This window comes from Vulpes vulpes, chromosome 1 (genome assembly GCF_048418805.1).
Source record: "Vulpes vulpes isolate BD-2025 chromosome 1, VulVul3, whole genome shotgun sequence".
Taxonomy (NCBI): Eukaryota; Metazoa; Chordata; class Mammalia; order Carnivora; family Canidae; genus Vulpes; species Vulpes vulpes.
In genome coordinates, this window is record NC_132780.1 from 164,169,229 (window position 1) to 164,192,479 (window position 23,251).

General features: G+C 39.7%; 1 protein-coding gene across 2 annotated transcripts in view; it reads left to right on the forward strand.

Annotated features, from left to right (window-relative positions):
- KCNQ5 (potassium voltage-gated channel subfamily Q member 5) overlaps window positions 1-23,251 on the forward strand; it is a 509,851-nt gene that overhangs the window by 474,678 nt on the left and 11,922 nt on the right. For both annotated transcript variants that reach the window (XM_072735385.1, XM_072735394.1), the window contains one exon: window positions 8,384-8,492. In XM_072735385.1, the coding sequence (XP_072591486.1) occupies window positions 8,384-8,492 (109 nt within the window). The remainder of the gene's footprint in view (window positions 1-8,383; window positions 8,493-23,251) is intronic.

A 23,251-nucleotide genomic window follows, 5' to 3' on the forward strand; every position in this document is an offset into this window, starting at 1 on the left:
GTCCAGGTAGTTCTAAAGAACTGACACTGAGCAGAGACCCAAAGCAGCCGAAGAGCCTCCAGGCTTTCTAGAGAGGATTCCTCAAACTTAGCCCTAAGGAGAGGTGCCTGGCTCCTTTAAGGAGCAATTAGGAGGGCTGGGACAGAGAAGGCAAGCCTGGAGAGAAAAGAGCCAAGGGAAAAATGGAGGGGAAATGGGTCAGACTAGAAGGGGTGGTGGGAGGAGGAATGGGGGACAGACATACAGGGCCTTGCAACCCTAGTAAAGACTTAGGCTTTTATCCTGGAAAAAGTAGGGAGCCATTGGAGACTTGCACACAGAAAGACATGATCTCAATTTTTAAATGATTGCTCTGCCCTTAATAATCCTATCTTTAAAAAAAAAAAATCTTATCTCTTAGGCAGGTGATTTAACAGTTTCCTCATATGTCAAATGAGCCTAACATTTCCAAACTGGCAGTGTTCTATTTTAAATTACAATTTGTATTCTATTTTAAATTTCGGTTTGTATCAACCACCTCACATCCAAGGACTGAGTGAATTACAGCTATCGTTAATAAAATAAAGAGCCCATGCCTCCGGGCCACAAAGGGCCCAAGGCAAAGGCCCTGAACTCATCCATCTCTGAACACAAAGTTGAGAGACTGGAGCTATCATGACCTCTCAGCTGACAACTTCTTTGGTGAAGACACTTGTCTCTCAATTTAGGGAGATGATTCACCAAGTAAACAAGAACACAGTGAAGAGCCGTCTCTACCCGACCACCAAGTTTTAAAATCCTAAATCCAGATATTATTCAACAGGGACTACTGTCATGGAGCCGGGGGAAATATTTTGTGAAGCAAACATTCATTGAGTGTCTTCTCTGCACCACGGAGTATTTTAGCAGACATACATGGATGAGAAGATACATCATGGTAGCCAGATACATAAATGAAATACATGGTCCCTGCCCTCACAGAGTTTACTATCTAGCAAGAAAAAGGGGCTTGTAAACAACTGAGTATAATCCTATGTAGTAACAGTCTTGGAGATATGTGTTCACAGTAAAGAAAGACAGGGCTGAGTCAGTGCCGGGGATCAGGCTGCATTTCATGGAGGTGGTAAACTCTTGAAGGGCTTGTAATTGCAGAGCTGGATCTGAGACTCTCAGCTTTGTCATGCTTCCCTCTATAGCTCATCCTCTTTGCTTTAGATAACTCAAAATATGAGTAATTGCTAAACTTCAAAATAAAATTCTAGTTTTCAAAATGGCACAAAACTTACATGCATGCTGAAATGTAAATGGTTTGTCCTAAATATTCTGATGTTCTCCCTGAGGGAAGAAGGCCACCTTGCTTTTGTGGTGTCCTACACGTAATATAATCTATCGACTGCAAAACTCAACAGAGGTTGAGTTGCTAATCACCCTCCCCCGACCCAAGAAAAGGAGAGGAGAGTGGATGGGGGTTGTATACAGTACCTCGAGAAACTTTTAGGAGCTGGAGCATGCAATGGAAAGACTATAATGAGGTGAGGTTGAACAAGGACCTCTGAGCTCTGCAAATAAAGTTCCCTGGCATGGCAACCAGAGATGTCCAACTTGCAATCTGGGTTGACAAATTGACTTTGACATTAAACATCAGATAATGCAGAGGAAAAGAGAGTGGAAGGGAATAGGCCAAAATTTAATAGCATTTCCCTTAGTGTTAAAACTCTAAACATACTCTTCTCCTTCTTTATGATGTAATTGAAAAGTCAAAGTTTCTATAGTGAGCATGTACTACTATTATAATGAGAGAAAAACAAACTTTAAAAAAGTATTTGAAAAGAAAAAAAAACTAGAAAAAAATGTATATTATCAGTAGTATTTTTCTAGGTTCCTTATTAGTACCTTGAGAACCCAGTACATCTTGTTGATGACTTAGCAGCATCTGACAGAGAACAGTAAAGAAGGCCCTAGCCAAGGACATAGCGAAATGAAATCACACTCTACAGCAGGGCCCAAGCAGTTATTCTAAACTCTAGCCAGATTAAAGGAATTGCCTTTGGACTAGCACATGGCTAAAATGGAATCTCTAATTTTAGGATGATATTTAAGGTTGGGAAATGTTCATGGGGAAAGGTAATTGAAATACAACCAGCCACAGAAGGAAGGAACCCTTGGAAAATAAATTCTAATCCATAACATAAAGTAATAAATTAGCTATCATCACCATGAATAGTGACCATTTTAAGTGTGTGCCCTATAGCATAATGGAAATAGAATCATAATATGCTTCATTTAAATTCCCAAAATAAAAATATATTGTGAACTTCTAGCCCTCACACTTTTACTGTAAGAATTACATTGTAATAGTGATTTCCTTTAAGTTCGGGAACTTGAGAAGATTTTTTTCCTTCACTCTCGTTGTTTTTATATTTTCTAAATACTCTATTTCAAAAAGCATATAATATTTTTGTGATAGAAAAACATCTTTAGGGATCCGGGGTGGCTCAGTGGTTCAGTATGTGCCTTCAGCCCAAGGTGTGATCCCAGGGTCCTTGGATTGAGTCCCGTGTAGGGTTTCCCGCATTCTCCCTCTGCCTTTGTCTCTGCCTCTCTCTCTCTGTGTCTCTCATGAATAAATAAATAAAATCTTAAAAAAAAAAAAAAAGAAAGAAAAACATCTTTAAATTTCTTATGAAATTTCAAAAGTAATACAAATCATTTATAATTTCAAACCCAGTACAGCTAATTTTATTTTTATATATTCTGTTCTAGCTGGTTTTCTTTTTATATATTATCATACATAGTTATAATCAACATGAATATTTATTTCACATTTTAATCTTACTGAACATTTAAAAATAAATACTTTCTTATTATTATATACTACTGATAATTATCTTTTTTTATAGCTGTGTAGTACACCTTTATGGTCAAATACTGTAATTTACCATAATTTATAGTTTCCTACTTTGAGACATTGAAATTTCTACAACTATTTCTCTACAATGGGCAATAATGCACTTAACATTATTGCATTAATAAAAAAAAAAACATTATTGCATTAAGCTGCCTTTATTTCCTTTTTGAAATTATTTTCCCAAGAAAATTTCTCTGATATAAAGTTGTAAGATTGCTGATTATAAAATTTTGTCCAATTTACATCGTCACTAGCAATGTCAGAGTACACCAGATTTATCTCAATTTTGTTAATATTAACTATTATTATTTTGCTAATTAAATTGATTTAAGTCCATACTTTCACATAACTTTGTATTTTTTTATTTCTAGTTAGATTAAATAGTTTTTTGTCATTTTTAATACCAGTGGTCTCTTCCGATTTATAGTTTGGATTGTGATCCATTCAAATAAGCTCTTTATGTATTATAAATATTAAGCCTTTTTATATCCTTCCATTTTCTTCCCAATCAAGCATTTTATTTTGCATTGTAATTTAGTTATTTCAGGTACTAAAGTTCTCTGTATTCATGATCAAACTGTCAGGTGTCCCCTTTATAATTTTTTCTACTGACCCAAACATCAGGGCATTATCATTCCCCTGCAGATAGAACAAATGTTTTCTGCTATGTTTTGACAATTTGATTTTATTTTAATCTATGAACATGTAAGCTTCTTGTGCATAAAAACAGTAGTGACTCCTTTCAAAAAAACGGTGCCAAGGTTTATAAAGAGTGAAGTTTTGAGGGCACCTGGGTGGCTCTGTTCAGCAACTGGTTCTTGAATTCGGCTGAGGTCATGATCTCAGGGTCATATATAGCAGAAGATTCCAGAATATTCTGGATAATAGAACCGTAATGTTCACTCTGACTGTAAATGAAACTGGGAACTTCCAAAATGATCTCCTTCGAGCCTGATGCTGCTCTACCTCGCTCCTGTTCTGTACCCCAATAAGAGCCCCAGCCCAGCCATTCTGTTTAGGAACAGGCTGGAAGAAGATAAGAGTCAGTCACCAACTGCATCGTATCCAAATGTACCTTATTGTGGAATACTATTATACCATCAATAACTTGATTGTTCAAGACATAAATTCTTAGTCTTAAAAAAATACTTTTTGTAGGTTTGTTCAGAACAAATGAATAGGAACTATATCTTTGCTAGCATATATTAAAGCAAGGGCTTAGTTAGGAAATTTTTCTCCTTATTTTAAAGCCACAAAAATGGGGAAAATGCAGTCTTTCTCCTTCATAACTATCTTGAGATGTCTATTTTCTTTCCCGGGAAGTTAATAGCATGTTACATGTCTTTCACATGATTCCTAGAGGCTTAAAACCCTTAATGAATTTTAAGGCACCTGGGTGGGGCTACATTTTCAGCCAACATTGGCTCTCTGCTCTCCAACCACACATCTACCTCTCTGCCCTTGCATTTTGGGAGACGTAGGTTATGGGTGTCTAAGGTCATGTGAGCATTGGTCTGCACAAAACCTAATAATGAAAAGCAAGATGCCAATAGAGTGAGATGCTCCCACCTTCCTGGTAGCCTCTCCAGTGTTCCCCAGTTTTCTGAAATAAAAAATGGGACCATATTAGAAGTGCCTCTCACTAGAGTTCAGATGAGGGAAAGCAGTCACATGCCTCTTTTTTGAAAGGCAGCATAAAATACTTTTGCAAAGGGGGTGCCTGGATGACATAGTCAAGTGTCTGACTTTTGATTTAGGTTCAGGTCATGATCTCAAGGTCATGGGATCGAGCCCCATGTCAGGCATGTGCTCAGTGTGGAGTCTGCTTCAGATTCTCTCTCCCTCTCCCTCTGCCCCTCCCCCATGCTCTCACTCTCTTTCTCTCTCTCTCTCTAAATAAACAAATCTTTAAAACAATGCTTCTGTAAATCCTGTACCAGGAATTCTGGTAAGTGTGTTACCTGATATTTCCTTTAGGGAGCTAACATTTGGGTATCTCAAAGGGTTCCATAATGGCACCTGGTGACCATCCAACCTATATGTGAGCCCTCTGCATCTCTCACCCCACACACACCCTTCCTGCAACCCCAGGGTAGGTGTATTCCTAAGTCTCCTTTAGGGTATGCACTGGCTTAGCACATGGCCATGGTAAGCACGCTCCCCTGAATACAATTCTCACTCAGTGTTTGGGGTCACTTCACCTGAGACCATGAGAGCCAGTTGCACACAGCCACATGGATGCAAATGTAATGCAAGAGAAGGGAATCCAAATGGCAATAAGAGAGAAGAAAGACAAATCTGGAAGGAGGCAGAAGGGAGACTCAAAGTCAGGCAGTGTTGAACAGTGTAGCTCCAAAACCCAACTGCCAAGATTTAAATTCTGGTTCTATCACTTATTCTTCATTTGTACTTGAGCAAGTTTCTTAGCTTTCTATGCCTTACTTTCATAATCTGTAAAATAGGGGATAATCATGCATACCTCTTGTGGGGGCTTGAAGCAATTAACATTCTTGACACAGGGCAACCCAGGTGGCTCAGCAGTTTAGTGCTGCCATCAGCCTAGGGTGTGATCCTGGGGTCTCGGGATGGAGTCCCATGTCAGGCTCCCTGCATGGAGCCTGCTTCTCCCACTGCCTGTGTCTCTGCCTCTCTGTGTGTGTCTCTCTCTCATGGGGAAATAAATAAAATATTTTTTTAAAAAAACCATTCTTGTCCCATAATTATATTTCCCTCAAAGCACTTACTACTATTATTATCATTATCATTACTGTCCTTGAGTGAAGGTTTGGAAACAATGAAGAAAAATTTTCCCCATTGTGTTAGTTTCCTAGGGATGCCATAACAAATGACCACACACTGGGTATCTTGAAACAATAGAAATTTATTCTCTCACAGTTCAAGAAATCAGGGTGACTGAAATCAGGGTTGGTTCCTTCAGGAGTCTTGGAGGAAGAAACCATGCTATGTCTCTCTCAGCTTCTGGTGGTTGCACAAAATTCTTGGTGTTCTTGACCTATAGATGCATCAGTCCAGTCTCTGCTTCCATCTTTGCTTTGTTCCTGTACCTTCTCCTTTTCTATCTTATAAGGACACTTCCATTGGATTTAGGGCCCACCCTAATCCAGTGTGATCTCATCTTGAATCTTACCTTCATTGTATCTGTAAAGACCCTTATTCCAAATAAAGTATATTCTAATATTCCAAGTGGACGTGAATTTGAGGGCCATACTATGCAGCCTACTATACCAACTGAGAGCAAGTTAGGATTGAATCAGAGGAAGAAATTGCAAACAGTCCCTAGAAGAATGTCATCTAACTTTGAGCCTGTTGTGCACTCAAAGGGCCAGGTTGTGTAGGTGGTCAATCGAATGAAATGGGCCAGCTACCCTCAATCTCATCCCTGAGTCAAACCAAGTGTCAGATAGAGTTAATATGTGTACTCTCATTTAAACTTTGGCAAGGGGATCCCTGGGTGGCGCAGCGGTTTGGCGCCTGCCTTTGGCCCAGGGCGCGATCCTGGAGACCCGGGATCGAATCCCACGTCGGGCTCCCGGTGCATGGAGCCTGCTTCTCCCTCTGCCTGTGTCTCTGCCTCTCTCTCTCTCTCTCTCTCTCTGTATGACTATCATAAATAAAAAAATAAAAAAAATTAAAAATTAAAAAAAATAAATAAATAAACTTTGGCAAGCTTCTCTGGAGAGAAGTTATAAGCTGGGATAGGCTGCACTGACAAGGCAGCACACGCAGGGAGCTCTTTCCCCTGCTCTTCCCTGACACATGGCATGCCACTGCTGAGCCCACGCTGGAACCCTGAATGCATCCTAACACTGGGGGATACAATGTAAAGAGCCTCGGGGAACTGGATTTTAGTAACATGCTCTGCAACTCACTCGCTCCACTGACCACTTTGTGGCCTAAGGTAAGATACTAACCTTCTCTGAGCCTCCATCTTGGCTTCAAAAAAAAAAACCAGGCATAATATCACCACTAACTTGTAGAGTGGCTCTAAGTAAGGAAACTAACATTTGCAGAAGCTTCCCTTAAGTGCCTGGCATGAATTTCAAAGAGTAGTTGCTGTTATCTTCATTATTGTGAGGTGGTAGCTCTGTCTCTTCCTCTTACTAGGTTGAGGATAAGAAGGACCAAAAGGACCATAAAGCAGGGCTGTGAGGACCCATCTATATCTCTCCTCATGCCAATCCTTCCAGTCTGGCCGCTCAGTAAACTGAGCAATGACACAGTAAATAGCTTCACTCAGTGATACACCAGCTGCAGTCCAAATATAAGCACTGCTTCAGTGAATGGGCTTCTAATAGCCTTTCAGGATTTTGAACCCAACCCAGACAACTCATGGCAAATTCTCTTCTTTTCATGACTTAGGAAATGAACACTGCACAGACCAAAGGCAACAGAAAAAAATATTAGTGCTTTAGTGTATCTCAACTTTAAAGAGGCTTAAATAGGATTTGGAAGCTATGTAACTTGTCTCTCATGAGTGTGTTTTTATTACTTTATTTACTTGATTACCAAGGTAATACATGTTCATTGTAATAATTTTAGAAAATATAGCCAAGGAAAAAGAATAAAATCATTATTAATCCCAGATAGATATATAGATTGTTAAAAAATAATAATTTGTGACATTTCTCAGTCATTGGCCTTCAACGTCATTTTTAACAGCTTCCTAATATTCCATTATATAAACATACCAATATTTATTTAACCCACTCACCCATTCCAGAATTTTTTACTTGTTTTCAATTTCCTATTTCCAAAAACAAAGCTGCAATGACATGAGTTTATTCTTTATGGATTTTATAAATCTTTATTAATTTGGTATTTATTATAACCCTTCCCCCCTTTTCTAAACTTTGCAATCAACCCGAAAATTAATTTGCTCCATTTATTAGAAACTGATTTTATTTTCCAGTCTGAAAATCTCCTCAGCTTTGGCTGTATTATCTTAAGCAATCTCTCTTCTGAGCTGCCTGTGCCCAGTAACTGATAAGTAGTCAGTGTTCTTGGACATGGCTGCTTACACACTTGTTTGGGGCATGGGGCTAATGGGGTCAATGTCATGGGCTTCAAGCTCTATATTTACAGGCCAGTTAGTTAAGTATCCAAAGACTGTTTGCCTAACTCAAAACAGCTGTTATTTAAATGCTGGCAGTTAGTTCCAAAAGAACTGGGCAAAAGAGCATGGGTGGATCAACACAAATCCATCACCACTACTGGAAAGACAGTGTGTCAACAGCTCCATCTTCCCCATGGAAAACAGCTCAGAAAGGTATTTGTGTCAAATCACATAAAATTAATAAGGTTGTAGAAAACAGGAGAAGGAACAATATTGGGAAAAACAACTGGCTGACCTTATACATCTCTTGATTTATAAGCTTAGTCTCTGAGATCCCCCCTATTCCAATGTGAGACTGATTCAGCAAACATGTGTTAAGTTGCTGGTGGTGGTATTATATAACTGGCAATTTTCTCTTGCAGCTGACACAGCGCTTGGCACTGATGATGTATATGATGAGAAGGGATGCCAGTGTGATGTATCAGTAGAAGACCTCACCCCACCACTTAAAACTGTCATTCGGGCTATCAGGTTGGTGGAAAACCTTTGACAAAATGAGTCAGAGACCTACCTCTGATTATTTGAATTACTATATTGCTAAGTTATTTTTCTTACAGGTAAACTTCCTGAAATAATTAGTTTCTCTGCTTCTATTCATTCACATGCCTATTAAATTCTGAAATATATTTTCTTAATACAAAACTCTACTGTGTTTGGCCCAAAGTGTGTCATAAAAGGAGGCAGGATTTGAAATGGCAGGCCATGCCAGCGAGATTCCATGAGAATTGGCTTGTCCTGAGAATTTGTGGCTTTCAGGACATTTCATGTATAGATGCAATTGGATTTTTTAAATTATTTTTATGACTTGATGCTCTGCTCCATGTTCTGTTTCTTTTATCAAAGAAAAATTCCACTGGGTTAATTCAAAACAGGTTCAGTTCTAAAAGGGGGAAACCTAAAGTCCTCTGCAGTGACTTGTTCCTTTCTGGCTGAAATGTAATGTTAAATGGTGATCCTTTGTTTTATTTAAATCCCAATTAGTTATCATACAGGGTAATATTAGTTTCAGGTGTGCAATATAGTGATTCAGTATGTCCATACAACACCTGGTGCTCATCACCAGTGCCCACCTTAATCCCCATCACCTGTTTCACCCATCCCATTACCCACCTCCCCTCTAGTAACCATCATTGTGTTCTCTCTCTATAGTTAAGAGTCTGTTTTTTGGTTTGCCTCTATTTTTCCTATGATCATTTGTTTTTTTTCTTTTCTTAAGTTCCATTTATGAGTGAAATCATTTGGTATTTGTCTTCCCCTGACTGACTTATTTCACTTAGCATAATACTCTCTAGCTCCATCCACGTCATTGCAAATGGCCAAGATTTCATTCTTTTTATGCTGAGTAACATTCCACTGTAGGTAGATAGATAGATAGATAGATAGATAGATAGATAGATACCACCTCTTATTTTTTTTCTCAGATTTCGAGTTAGGGTTAGGATTAGGCTTAGGGTGTATGTCTGGTATCCTGCATTTCAGAGATCTCTCCAGAGGGTTATTTATAGTGAAGGGTTAGGGGTTAGAGTTTGGGAGTAGGGTTAGGATTCGGGTTGGGGTTAGGGTTAGGTTATGCGCCCAGCCTCCTGCAGTTTAGAGATCTCTCCAGAGAATAAAACCCCAGACTTCTGCTGGAATGAGAATACAATTGGCAGCCATCCACTGAGATGAGGCAAGGAAGGCATTTGGGGCTCTAAATACTCTTTAAATAGATATTCAGTTTAAAAGCTGATGTTAATATGTTTCCTCTTCCAATGGCAAAATCTAAAAGAGTACCCAAAGCAACTTACATTTGCATCTCCATGATCCACTCCCTCCAAAATTTAGGATCTGGACTAAATAAACTGCTGCAAGCTCAGCCTGCCTCGTTTAATCCCTTTGGGAGAATTTTAATCTGTCAGTGAACTCCAAGTGACTTTATTTGCAAAGAAATACCTCTGATCTTTTTGGCTGTCTCTACTCTTACCAAAAAGCTGGAAGAAAACTTAAAATATCCAACCCAACTTAGCTATCCAGATACTTAGTCTGATTTCTGAGATCAGCATGACTGATTATTTACTTCTATTTTTAGTTGGTCATTTTGTATCATTAGACATTGCTTTACTTGATGTTTGGGAATCACTGGGAAAGCAGAAATTAGTTATAAAGATTTTGATAAATGTTTGTTAAGGCAAAGAAAATCATGGTTGATAAAAATGCATACCCAAGAAGATACTTAAACCTTATCTGTAATGACAACCAAAAAAAGAAGTGAAGTGGAACCCAGTTACTTCCCAATAGAACCCTTGAGCAACAAACCCTATGAGTGGAGGACCATACCTTCTTATGTGTCCTGGACAATCCCAGATTATGCCTCTTGTCTCATCATAATTGTTCATTGTTGATACTACCTGTTTTTCTCAAAGTATCCCAGTTTAGACAGTTGGCTTGATCAACCAAGCCCTGGGGAGCCTAGAAGCCTTAGGTAATATTTAAGCCCAGAAAACCCAAGGATTTGTAGTAAAATGATGTTTGAAGCCTTCAGTTAAAGGGACAGAAAGAATCTAGAACTGCATTATATTATGGCCAGCAGCCACATGAGGCTAGTTAAATTTGAATTAGTTTAAATTAAATTTAACTTAAAATCCAGTTCATCAAAGGCACTACCCACATTTAACATGCTCAATAGCCTCTAGTGTCAACTGTACTGGGCACAGAAGATATAGTGCATTTGCATCATTGCAGAAAGTTCTATTGGACATTGCTGGTCAAGAAGTCACCTTGAAATTCTTTACATTCATTCATTATATCCCACAAAGACCCTAAAGCAAAGTTGGGGCAATTCATCCACAGATTGGTCTGACTTGCAACAAGTACCATAAAATCTTATCTAATGGGAACAGATTAGGTTTCCTAAAAGTCATACTTAACCCAATTTGTTCATTTCCCAAGACTTTCTGAAGCTTTCTGCTTTTGCCTCACAACCTATAAAAAGAATTGTGAGCCGCAAGAAAGAAAATGAAATAGGTTTATGCTGCTAGCTAAGCACTTTAGCGGAAGCTTAAGATTTACTTTTATACCATCCTCTTGAAACTTGCCTGACTTTTGTAAAGTCCTTTGCAGAATTCCCTTGCTTTTCAGAATTCTTTCACGGTTCTTACTTTTAATAGGACTTTATTATTTACATGTATGTTCTTTTTGTGAATCTCTGAAGCTTTTTGCTTGCTCCTTTGTGACACTGGAGGGGGATGTTTTCCTCCCCCATATCTTTATTCTACTTAGTGGGTTTTTTAAACATCACTTCTAAGTTCCCCTTAAATTTGTGAATTCTCTAAAAACACAAGAGCTACACTCAATAGTTAATAACTTAATTGGAAATCTTTGACTCTTGATACTACTTAATTTCTAAAAATACATGATTAGAAGACCAACCAATACAATTGTCAGTTCTGAAAAGGAGTTTGCTTGTATAAATCCCTAAATCTTATGCAAAAGTATCCTTTTCTTGAGTTCAGTTAAATAAATAAGCTGTATAGCAGGTGGCAAGAATGTCTCTTGCCAGACATACCCATTTCTAACAGCTCACCAAAAGTAGTATTTTATATATATGTGTATATATATATAAAATATATATGTTACCGACTGCAAGCGTGAACCATCTATTATTCATCTCTAAAACAGCAACTTGGTTTTGGCATTTTCCTTGTTATTTTTTGGTCGTTTGCTCACTTAATATGAATAGTTGACTATGCCTTTTGTCCTCCAGTAGCTCTTACAGTAATAATAATAGTCTCCTAAAAGCCAAATTAAAAATTAAGATGTCTAACAGAAAATAATCATTCCATTGCAAAGATGACAGCATGGAAAACAAAACCACTGCATCCTTAGAGAGCAAAATTGATGTTCTTATTTGGGTTATTAATATTTATTAAGCGTCTACCATTTTCTAATTTCTAGTTGTTTTTGAGAGTAAAAATTATCTGAGATGACTAAGGCCACTGTCTGAACTTGCCTGGATTATGTTACCCAAAAGCACTTTAAGACCTTTTTTTCTTTTTAATAACTGACATCACTTTTTATAGTAATGAACAACAGCTATTCTTAGACATTTCCACAATATGTCTTAAAAGTCAGAGGAATACTTAGTTTTGTATAATTTCTCCAGGATTATCACAGATCATTCTCAAAATATTATTTAGTGGGAGTACACAAAGTTGCTGGAAATGTGTTTTAAACTCATTTCTGGGAGTGAAGATGGTACTTATTTTTAACAAAAGTTCTGTATCTTGTTAATTATTTAATAGAAACAACGTTAAATTTCTTTTCATTCAGTCATAGAAATTAGTTTCTAAATAGAAAGATCAGGAGGTCCTGGGTGGCTCCATCGGTTAAACGTCTGCCTTCTGCTCAGGCCATGATCCCAGGGTCTTGGGAAGGAGCCTTCTGACTCCCTGCTGAGCAAGGAGTCTGCTTCTCTCCCTCTGCTTCCTTGTGCTCCTGTGCAAGTGCTCTCTCTCACTCTCTCTCCCCCAAATAAATAAATAAAATATTTTAAAAAAATAAATAAATAGAAGCATGATATTAGCAGGGAAGTAAACAGATTGACAAGCAAATTGATAAACTCTTGAACATTCTACACACTCACATTTCATCGTATCATGATGTATTCATTTGCTAGGGCCACCACAACAAAATACCACAGACGATATGGTTTAAACAATAGAAATTTACTTTCTCACAGTTCTGGACCCTGGAAGTCCAAGATCAAGGTGTCAATTGGGTTATTTCTTCTCAGGCTTCTCTCTTTGGCTTGCAGATAGCCACTTTCTCACTGTGTCCTCACACGGTCTTTCCTTTATGCTCCCACATATCCGTGTCCAAATCTCCTCTTCTTATATTGACACCATTATAAGAATGGCATCTTCTAATAGGCCTACCCTAATGGTCTTATTTCAACTTAATCACTTCTTTTAAAGCCTTGCCTCCAAATACAGTTACAATCTGAGGTGCTGGGGGCTAGGGCTTTAACATATGAAATTTGAGGGTACACAAATCAAATAACACATGGCAAGATACTAGTTTTCCTTTCACTGTTTAAAAATATTTTCTCAGGCACAGTATCAAAATTTTCAAATTAAAAATAAACCCCTCAATTACTTCAGATATGTTCCCTCAGAATAACAAACATCTGGATATTTGGGAATATCTAAAGAGGTTGGCTGTTACCTTTCAAGCTTGTAGTTGGCATTGTGTAAATACTACATAAGTAAGAATCTTGCACAGTATTTCTCACAAAAATTAACATAAAATTATTAATTCAAAATAATAAGTAATATAAATAATACATAAATTTTAAAAGTTATATCCAAGTCTATATTATAAGAGTTTCAACATAATAATTTTTATAATAATTTTTTATTTGAGTATAGTTGACACACAATGCTACATTATTTTTAGGTGCATGATATAGTGATTCAACTCCTCTGAACATTATGCTGTGCTCACCCCAACTGTTGCTACCATCTGACACCATATAACACTATTACAGTATATTGACTATATTCTCCATACTTTGCATTTATTCACGTGACTTACTCATTCCATAACTGGAAGCCATACTCCCATTCCTCTTCACTCTTTTAGCCCAGCCTCTCACTCCACTTAACTCTGGCAACCATCAATTTTGCTCTGTATTTATAGGGGAGACTCTGCTTTTTGTTTGTTTATTCATTTGTTCCGTTTTTTAGATCCCATATATGAGTGAAATCATATGGTATTTGCCTTTCTCAGTCCGACGTATTTCACTTAACACTGTACCCTCTAAGTTCATTTATGTGTCACAAATAGCAAGATATTATCCCTTTCGTGGCTGCATAATATTCCATTGTGTATTGGAACATATATACCACATCTTCTTTATCTATTTGTCTATGGGTGGACACATGGTTTACTTCCATATTTTGGCTATTATGAATAATGCTGCAATAATCATAGAGGTTCATATAGCTCTTCAAATTAATGTTTTATTTTCTTTGGATAAATAATCAGTAGTAAAGTTGCTAGATCGTATGGCATTTCAAATTTTTTGAGAAACATCCATACTATCTTTCTCAGTGGCTGCACCAATTTACATTTCCACCAAGAGTGCACAAGTGTTCCTTTTTGTTCACATCCTCATCAACACTTATTATTTCTTGTCTTTGTTATTTTAGCTCTCAGAATAATCATCTTTAAAAATAAAAAGAAATGTTTGTATTTGTTTTCCTATACTGAACTAGCTAGATAAATTCTTAGATACGCATATCAAGGCATCATAGAAGTACTATGTGAAGAATTTATTAGGCAATTGAAGAATGAGCTCTGTCTTAAAATGATGCCAATGCAAACCTTACCTGCCTCTTAGTCACATTTTTTTATAGAATTACTCTATCTAAGATCAAGCCCATTCTTAATGAGATCCTCAACAACTGTTCTCTTGTGAGCTTGTTTTATACAGCTATTTTTGTCAGTTGTCAAGAAATGAATCAGAATATCATACAACCTGTTGTTCTTGTAAAGATAACCAAACAACCCAATGGAGATTACTCATTATTCTGAACAGAAATGACCAAGAAACTGTTGACTGTATCACATACTTAATTTATCTTAATATATCTATGCAGTAATCACCATGTATGTTGTGTTTCACATGTTCACAACCTTTTATTTCCCAAACCAAACCAGCCTTCTAGAAAATAAAATTAATAAATAAAGTCTGGGATGAAAACTCAAAGAAATCTTCAGTTGAAACTGCAGCCAGGGGTGCCTGGATGGCTCAATCAGTTAAGCAGTTGCCTTTGGCTCTGGTCATGGTCTTGGGGCCCTGGGATTGAGCCCTGTGTCAGCAATCCCTGCTCAGTAGGGAGCCTGCTTCTCTCTCTGCCCCTCCAGCTTGTACACTCTCGCTCTCTCTCACTCTCTCTCTCTCTCTCTCTCAAAAAAAATAAATAAATAAATAAAATCTTTATAAAAAAAAAAGAAAGAAAGAAACTGCAGCCAACCATTAGCTAATTCTACTCCCAGCCCCCCACCCTCCTGGGAGCTGCTCAGAGAAGTTATCCAAGAAATGATAGCCTCTGTGCAACCTTGGGCAACCCATGTCACTTCTCTGTGCCTTGTTTCCTTATTAGTGGAGTGAGGAGGGCAGTAGTATTGACCTTGTAGGGTGGTGAGGATTAATTGAATTAACATCTGCAGAGCACTACAACAGTGCTGGGCACATGATGGGCACTGTATAAATGCTCGTATAGCCTGCAGGTGTCTGGGCTCCTTCCTGCCTTCCCAGCATGCAGCCTGCTCAGGCCAGACCCTCTCCTTTCTGAGCTCCACTGCCTCCCATGGTATGTCATGGAAGAAGAGTGCTTCTTGATCTCCTCTGAGGGGTGCTCCCAACTTACAAACGTCTGTGGTCTTGCCTGCCTGCACCCCCTTCCCCAGGAAGCACTTCCTATTACCGCCTGAAGCTATGTCCTCACCACCTGTGCTGGGGAATCACTCAGAGTAATGCCACTCAGGGCTGGAAGAGCAATTTTTCTACCCAACCATGAGGCAATGTCCCAGGTAGACTTCTCCCCTCTTCTTCCTGCAGGTGAGCTTGCTGCCTTCCTAGGCACCATCCCAAGAAAAGGACTGTGAAAGGGAGAAGTTACCTCTCCTCTTCCTCCACGCCACCACCCCCCCCCCCACCTACACAGAGGCCTGACTATAAACTCTTTATCTCCTCCCAAAGGATCAATTCATTCACTCTAAAACAAACAAACAAACAAACAAACAAACGTGGAGCTTCTACTCTGCACTAGACACTAAGATGGACATTAATAAGAATGATGGATCCCTGCTTAGAGTCTGGAAAGGCTGCCAGCAAAGTACAGTCAGTTATGATGCAGAGCAACAGATCACTAAAATAGTAGAAGTCCAAGATATTTGGACAGACAGAATGTTGGCACTTATGGGGAGGCTGGCATCCAGGAAAGCTTTCTGGAAGAAGGGGATCTGAGGCAGAGATCTGGTGGCTTTGTAGGTACTAGCTAGGTTATTATAAGGGGTGTGAGTTTAGACTGAGGGAACTGCGGTTGCTGAGAACCAGATCTGAAGATGGCATTATAAAGTATATGTGCTGGTACGAGGTAGAGAACATAGGGAGGAGCAGGAGCCATTATAACAAGCAGGAAGGCGCATGGAGGCTAAGTACAGAAATAAATCTGTCAAGACGGTGCTTTAATCTAATACTTAGAACAAAGACCAACTGCAAGGAACGAATTGAAAGAGGGACCACTGTTGTTACAATACCTGGATCTGCTGGTGACCAGCCATTCGTGATAAAGAATCACGAAGAACAGACTTCAGAGCTCTTCAGACATGAGAAAATTACAGGATTTGGATATTTACTGGTTGGAGAAGACAGAGTTAGAGAACAGGAGGAATCAGGATGGTACATCCGGAGGGATGGGAAGGGGACTCCACACGGAGTCTGGCTTGTGGGAAGAGTGTGCATTGTTGCAACTGTTGATTTGCAGGATCACGGCAGGGGCCCAGCAGGCAGGTGGGGCCCTGCACCAGAAGCCCAGGAGAAAAATCTGGAATGGAGACTAACTTGGTAGTCGTTGGCACAGACATAGATGCTTTGGGGAAGTGTCACTCCAAGGAAAATGTGGGAGTGAAGACGGTCACCACAGAATTTAAGGCTCATAAAGCTTTAGGGAGCTGCAGACAAAAGAAGGCTCTGGTGAAGACTAACACAGCAGCCAGACTGCCCGGCAACAGGGCAGTGTGTCAGAGGAGGGGCCAGCAGACAGTGCTCCAAGCCCCAGAGCTCTACTGTGTTCAGTGCTGCTAAGAAGTCAAGAAGATAAAGTGTGGGAAGGTCCTTTGGAATTGGCAAAGAGAAGGTCATCAGTGACTTTGGAGAAAAATTCAATAGAGGCAAAAGGATTCGAAGCCAGATGGTAAACAGAACATTTTTCTAAATTATCTACCAGAATCTTTCACTCTAATAAGAACATAGATAAAATGTCAAAAATTTCTTTGCAACTAGCAAAGACTCATCAACTCTTCTCAAATTGTTCCCATCTGATCAGCAAAGAGAAGAACCGTGATGACTTGTCAGAGTTTCTCAGGCAGGTATGCAAATCAGGCCTTGCTATAACCCTGGGTGGGGTGACAAGATTTTCCAGTTTTCTTACTCTTGTTTTCTTCCTATTCTGAAGGGCATATGCGGGACCATTCCCTGAACTGTCCCCTACAATGCATTTTCAATGCTGAATCCTTCTTAAATCTCCCTCTATAATTCAGACAAGAATACTCCACAAATAGAGAAGCAGAGGCACATGTTTGCCGTTGTGGGTTTTTGTTAAATCTACAAGCTGTTTAATCATCACCCGTTCTTAATTTTGCTGATAGCATCTCTGCTATTTTAGCAGAGGTGATGAGTCTTTGTTTGCAAGTCACCGTTAAGACATTCTTGACAGCCAAGTCTATGGCATGTTACAGAGTAAAGGATGCTGTTAAGAAGAACATTTTATGGATCACTTAGCACATATTTTTAAAAACAGCTAATATATTCCCTGGAATATTCTTTTTGTTTATTCCTGTTTTGAAGATAATTGCTTGTGGCCACATTTTGCTCTGAGGCTGCATTAAACTAGTGTTTTCACTGAAGACACACTTTGCAGCATCTAATTTCTAACCTTTTATTTGGTTATAATTTAAACTGAAACTCCTATTCATTGCTATGACTAAAAATATTCAAGAGCAATCAATGTGTATGGGCACTTTATTTATTTACTTCTTCATTTCATACTTTAAAGTTTATGCAGAATTTTAATACTCCTAGGAAAGCAAAATTCCCAAATTTAGTTACCAGATCAGTGCTCACAAAAACCTAAGAGGAGAGTTAACCATTTGCAGACTGCCTGAACCCAGAAGTTCTTGCTTGCGTTCTACTCTTCTTATGCCCTTAAAAAAAAAAATGTATAGGAGAGCCTACCAAATCTTGAATATAAAGCACAATAATAGCAAGCATTATTACACCCAGTGTGCCAACAGTGTGGCCACAAAACTGGTCCTGATCCATAAGTCAGCCAATTGGGACCCTTCTGGGGTAAGGACATCAGATAGACTGTGTACAAGTGATGCTAATTTACATGTCTCCATCAAGGACTGAAAGCCAGAAGGTTGGTAAGTGCATCCAGGAACTCCTGGGGCTCCTTTGTCACTGGCTAGTAGCCCAATCTAAGATGAAAGAAAGGTAAACAAGTCTTGGATATATAATTCTTTTTTTTTTTTTTTTTTTTTTTTTATGATAGTCACAGAGAGAGAGAGAGAGGCAGAGACACAGGCAGAGGGAGAAGCAGCCTGATGTGGGATTCGATCCCGGGTCTCCAGGATCGCGCCCTGGGCCAAAGGCAGGCGCCAAACCGCTGCGCCACCCAGGGATCCCGGATATATAATTCTATAATTAGTTTTGAAGGGTTTTCAGAGTCTAAATACTGTATACACAAATGCAAATCTGCATTATTGAATCATATTTATGTATTAACAGAGAAGTAACATTAACAAATTATCCAAATAAAGAACACATATGCCTTTAATAGTGACCAAAAAATATCAAGTTCCACAGTCCTAGCTATCTGACAAGTTTGCTCTGTGATCATTATCGTTCCCTGACTAATCTCTGAAAGGCAAAAGAGGGCTACCTTGGGGAAGTTTTAGTAATCTGAAGGCCCTGGATCCCCTTCCAGAATGAGCCCTAGGACCCTTGCTTTTAAGGCAGATAGATGCTCTGTTTCTTGCAGAGAGAAAGAAGTCAGGGGTAGAATTATCCATCCTGGGAAAGGGGTGGGGGGGTGTTATGGAACGCATGACAGTAGAGTAAATCAACCCAAGTAGCCAAAGAAGAGGGGTCAGAGGGAGAATACACATCACACCAAAACAGGATCTGGGAGCATAAGGGACCATTTGTGCAGCCTGGAAAATTTAGTAATATAATCCCCAGAGGTGGGGGCACAGAGGGTAAAAGACTGTCCTCTCCAGAAATTGTTTCCTGTGCTTGCTTCGGCAGCACATATACTAAAAAAAAAGAAAGAAAGAAATTGTTTCCTATCACTTACACCAGTCTGGGTTAAACCCTTCTCTTCTGCACTCCCACGAGCCTGAGCTTCCTACCCCTTCCACTCACACACAGTCTGCCCTACCAGACAGCAAGTGCTCAAGCAACAGGGTTTACTTCTTCATCGATGTATCCCCGGCATCCCGCACAGAGTCCGGCATGTGGTGGGCAGTCAATAAATGCCTGATAGGTGAATGAAAAAATCCACCAGTGAATTCCTGAGTCCCACGTGGCAGACACGCCTGTGGCATTGCTTAGGGAAGCAGCCACACTGAGCTCATCTAAAGGGCTCCTGGCTCCGGACAAATGACGCTCTTGGATCCTGTCAGAGCTCCTGGCCCCGGTGAGTGCTGCCTTCCACAAGGACTGGAGAGAAGAAGAAACTGGAGACAAATAATCACTAGAGGCTCCTTCAACTCTGCCAGCTTCTTTTCAGCGGAGTCAGTGCTCCTCAGCGCCTAGCACAGAACCCAGCACAGCATGGCAGGCCCTCAAGAATATTTACTGAAAGAATGAATCACCCTGCCCCCTGCACTCCCTTTTCCCTTCCAAGGGGGGTCCTTTTAAAAAACAAATGGAACTTCTTAACTACTTCTTGCATGAAACCTCACCCCTTGCTCAGGGAAGGAGGTCAGGACACATTCAGGTTCTCATTGGAGGCCTGCCACCTAAGCGCACTGACACTCTGCCTTATGGGTATGACAGGTGTGACAAGAGAAGACTTAGCAAAACGCACCCCATCACTTCTTTGCCTGGCGGCAGGGAGCACGGAGATCATTCTGCTCCTCCCCCTTCCCACCTCCATTTCAGAAGCTCTCAACCCGGACTGTACGTTAGAACGACCAGAGGAGTTTCATAAAAATCTGGGGGGCCGCACCCCCGGGTCAGTGAACACGAGGTGGGCCCCGGGCATCCTGGGCGATTCGTGCAGCTCCGGGAGCGGCGGGGCTGGGGAAGCTCTGGCGTCCCGCAGTCAGTCACGCTGCCTCCTGGGTTCCCGGTCGGCTGAGCCCTGGCCGCCCTGCCCGCGCTCTGGCTGCCGGCCGCGCTCACCATCTGTTCGGTGGCGGCCGCAGTCACCGCCGTCGTCTCCTAATCGCTCTTATCTCTGCATATTCATGTGTCATGCCGTTACCCTGATTTAGAGGGCTGGAACAAGACTCTTGCAAGATTTTATAACTAACTCATGGCAGCACAACAAATGCACCTACATTTCCTTATAAGTGCACATGTGTTTGTGTGTATATATAGATATAGTCTACCCGGAGTTTAACTTCGCTTTAGTTATTTCTCCGAGCTCAGAAAATTCTGTGAGCAGACTTCTTTCAGTTTCAACAGGAGGTGCCAGCTTCTTAGGTTTGTCATGAATCTTTTCCCCCCTCTAGTGGCACTGCGCGGCATGTCAGCGTTGTGTAGGATGTCTCCCACTCCTAGCTAGCCTCTGGGTTCCCTGCAGCATCAGAAGACATGAACTTTAAGAGATTTTCCTCTTCGTTGCTGCATTAATCCCAGTGGTGCAGTTTAAGCTCTTGAAAAAAAAGAAGCCAGTGAGAACCTGACTCTTCAGCCTTTCTTTGGTCTTCCAAAGGACCCTCCAACATATACCAGTAAGAACAGGCCATTCACATGGCAGCTTTATTGAGAACCTATGTGCCAGGCATGTGTAAGTGAAAAGAGCTTGTATTATATCAAAGTATCTATTTTGTGTTAAAATATAAGATCCTGGGCACCTGGGTGGTGCCCAGTCAGTTAAGCATCTGCCTTCCTACTCAGGTCATGATCCCAGAGTCCTGGGATCCAGCCTCCATGTCAGGTTCCCTGCTCAGCAGGGCAGTCTATGTTGCCCTCTCCCTCTGCTCTTCCACCCCCTTGTTCCTGCTCTCTCTTTTTCAAATAAATATAGTTGTAAATAAATAAATAATAATAAATAAATAACATAAATATGATTTTAATATTAAGACAATTTATTAAGACAACATTGTGATTAAGAGCTCAGCACTGGGGGCAACACGGTTGATGCAGAGGTTTAGCACTGACTTCGGCCCAGGACCTGATCCTGGAGACCTGGGATCGTGTCCCATGCCAGGCTACCTGCATGGAGCCTGCTTCTCCCTCTGCCTGTGTCTCTGCCTCTGTGTGTGTGTGTGTCTGTGTGTGTGTGTGTGTGTGTGTGTGTGTCTCATGAATAAATAAAATCTTAAAAACAAAAAAAAAACAAAAAAAAGGAGCTCAGCACTGGAGCCAAACTGGTTAAAATCCCAATTCCACATTTACTAGCTATCTAACCTCAGGCAAGTTATTTAACCTCCCTATGCCTCAGTTTCCTTATCTACAACACAGATGACAATGATACCCATTTCATAAGATATTACTATAAAGTATTACTTGGCATTATTATCACCTTAATTGTTATTTTTTTTTGCTATTAAGTCTTCTTTTTAAAATTTACTTATTTATTTTACAAAGAGAGAGAGAGTGGGGGAAGAACAGAGGAAGAGAATCTCAAGCAGACAAAGGCAAAAGCAAAATGACTGTCATCATCCTTTATATAAATTACTGGTTTCAGAAATATGTATGTTGTTAAAAATTCCCTCCATGTTTATAAAACATATTGCCTGATTTAGAATTTTCATATCTCACCTCAGACCTTGTCAATGTTTTCATTTTCAACCAACAACAAAGACAGTTAAGAAAATCTGTTGTCCAGGGACACCTGGCTGGCTCAGTCAGTAGAGCACATGACTCTTGATCTCAGGGTTGCGGGGTTGGAGCCCCATGTTGAGGGTAGAGATTACTTTAAAATATAAAATAAAATATTTTTTTAAAAAGAAAATCTATTTGTTGTTCATCTTAGGAAACTTAATAATCCTTAATAGGTAGAATGTTTTTTTTCTCTCAGTAATGTCCTGGTAAATGCTTAGCAACCAGCAGTCCTAGACAGGAAACTGATTATCTTCTATGGTGTTTCTGTATGGCCATGACGATAGGTATGCAAAGCTGAGTCAATACTAAAGTTCTTTTTTTTTAATATTTTATTTATTTATTCGTGAGACACAGAGAGACAAAGACATAGGCAGAGGGAGAAGCAGACTCCCAGGAGGATCCTGATGCAGGACTTGATCCCAGGACCCCAGGGATCATGACCTGAGCCAAAGGCAGATGCTCAACCACTAAGCCACCCAGATGTCCCTATTAAAGTTCTTAATCGGCTTACCATTGATTCCTAAACATCATATCATTCTTTGGGGGTCATTGATTCTTACACATTGTATCACTACTTGTGAGTATTGCTTTCCTTCTAGTGCTTTACTTACAGATTTTCTTACTTTCATGTGTAGAAATTAAAAATTGAAATAATAATACCATTTCAATTATTTGAAAAGGAGGAGTATAAGCTGGGATGGGCTGGAGATAGTTTATACTGACTCTCGGGAGCTGAATGTTACAGTTTTGGGAATTTTGCTGCTTGTTAAATACATCCATTATTAAAAGTTAAATTGTATAAACTCATAATAAAATAAGTTATATTAAAAACAAAGGCAATACATATTCAACATTCACTATTTCCTAATCATTTTACTACATATTACTCTATATTCTTGAGTTATACACATCTATTCTAAATGTATCGTATAAACACTATCTATGGGATCCCTAGGTGGCTCAGCAGTTTAGCACCTGCCTTCAGCCCAGGGCATGATCCTGGAGTCCCGGGATCAAATCCCACGTCGGGCTCCCTGCATGGAGCCTGCTTCTCCCTCTGCCTGTGTCTCTGCCTCTCTCTCTCTCTCTCTCTCTCTCTCTCTCTCTGTGTGTGTCTCTCATGAATAAATAAATAAAATCTTTTTTAAAAATCTTAAAAGAAATTGGCAAACAGTACAAATCAAAATTATAAATATTGAGCAAAATCATTAAAAAATGGATTTTCCTTTAATTTGGCTAGCTCGTAATGGGAAATTATGTAAATAAAATGAAACTATCTATGGTCTGCTTAAAATATGACTAAGTACTAGAGTATAATACTATCTACTGAATGCTTTCAAATTGTTCTTCTGTTAAAGTATTTGTGAAAGGAAAAGAGAAAAGCAACATGCAGCTTTGAGACAAA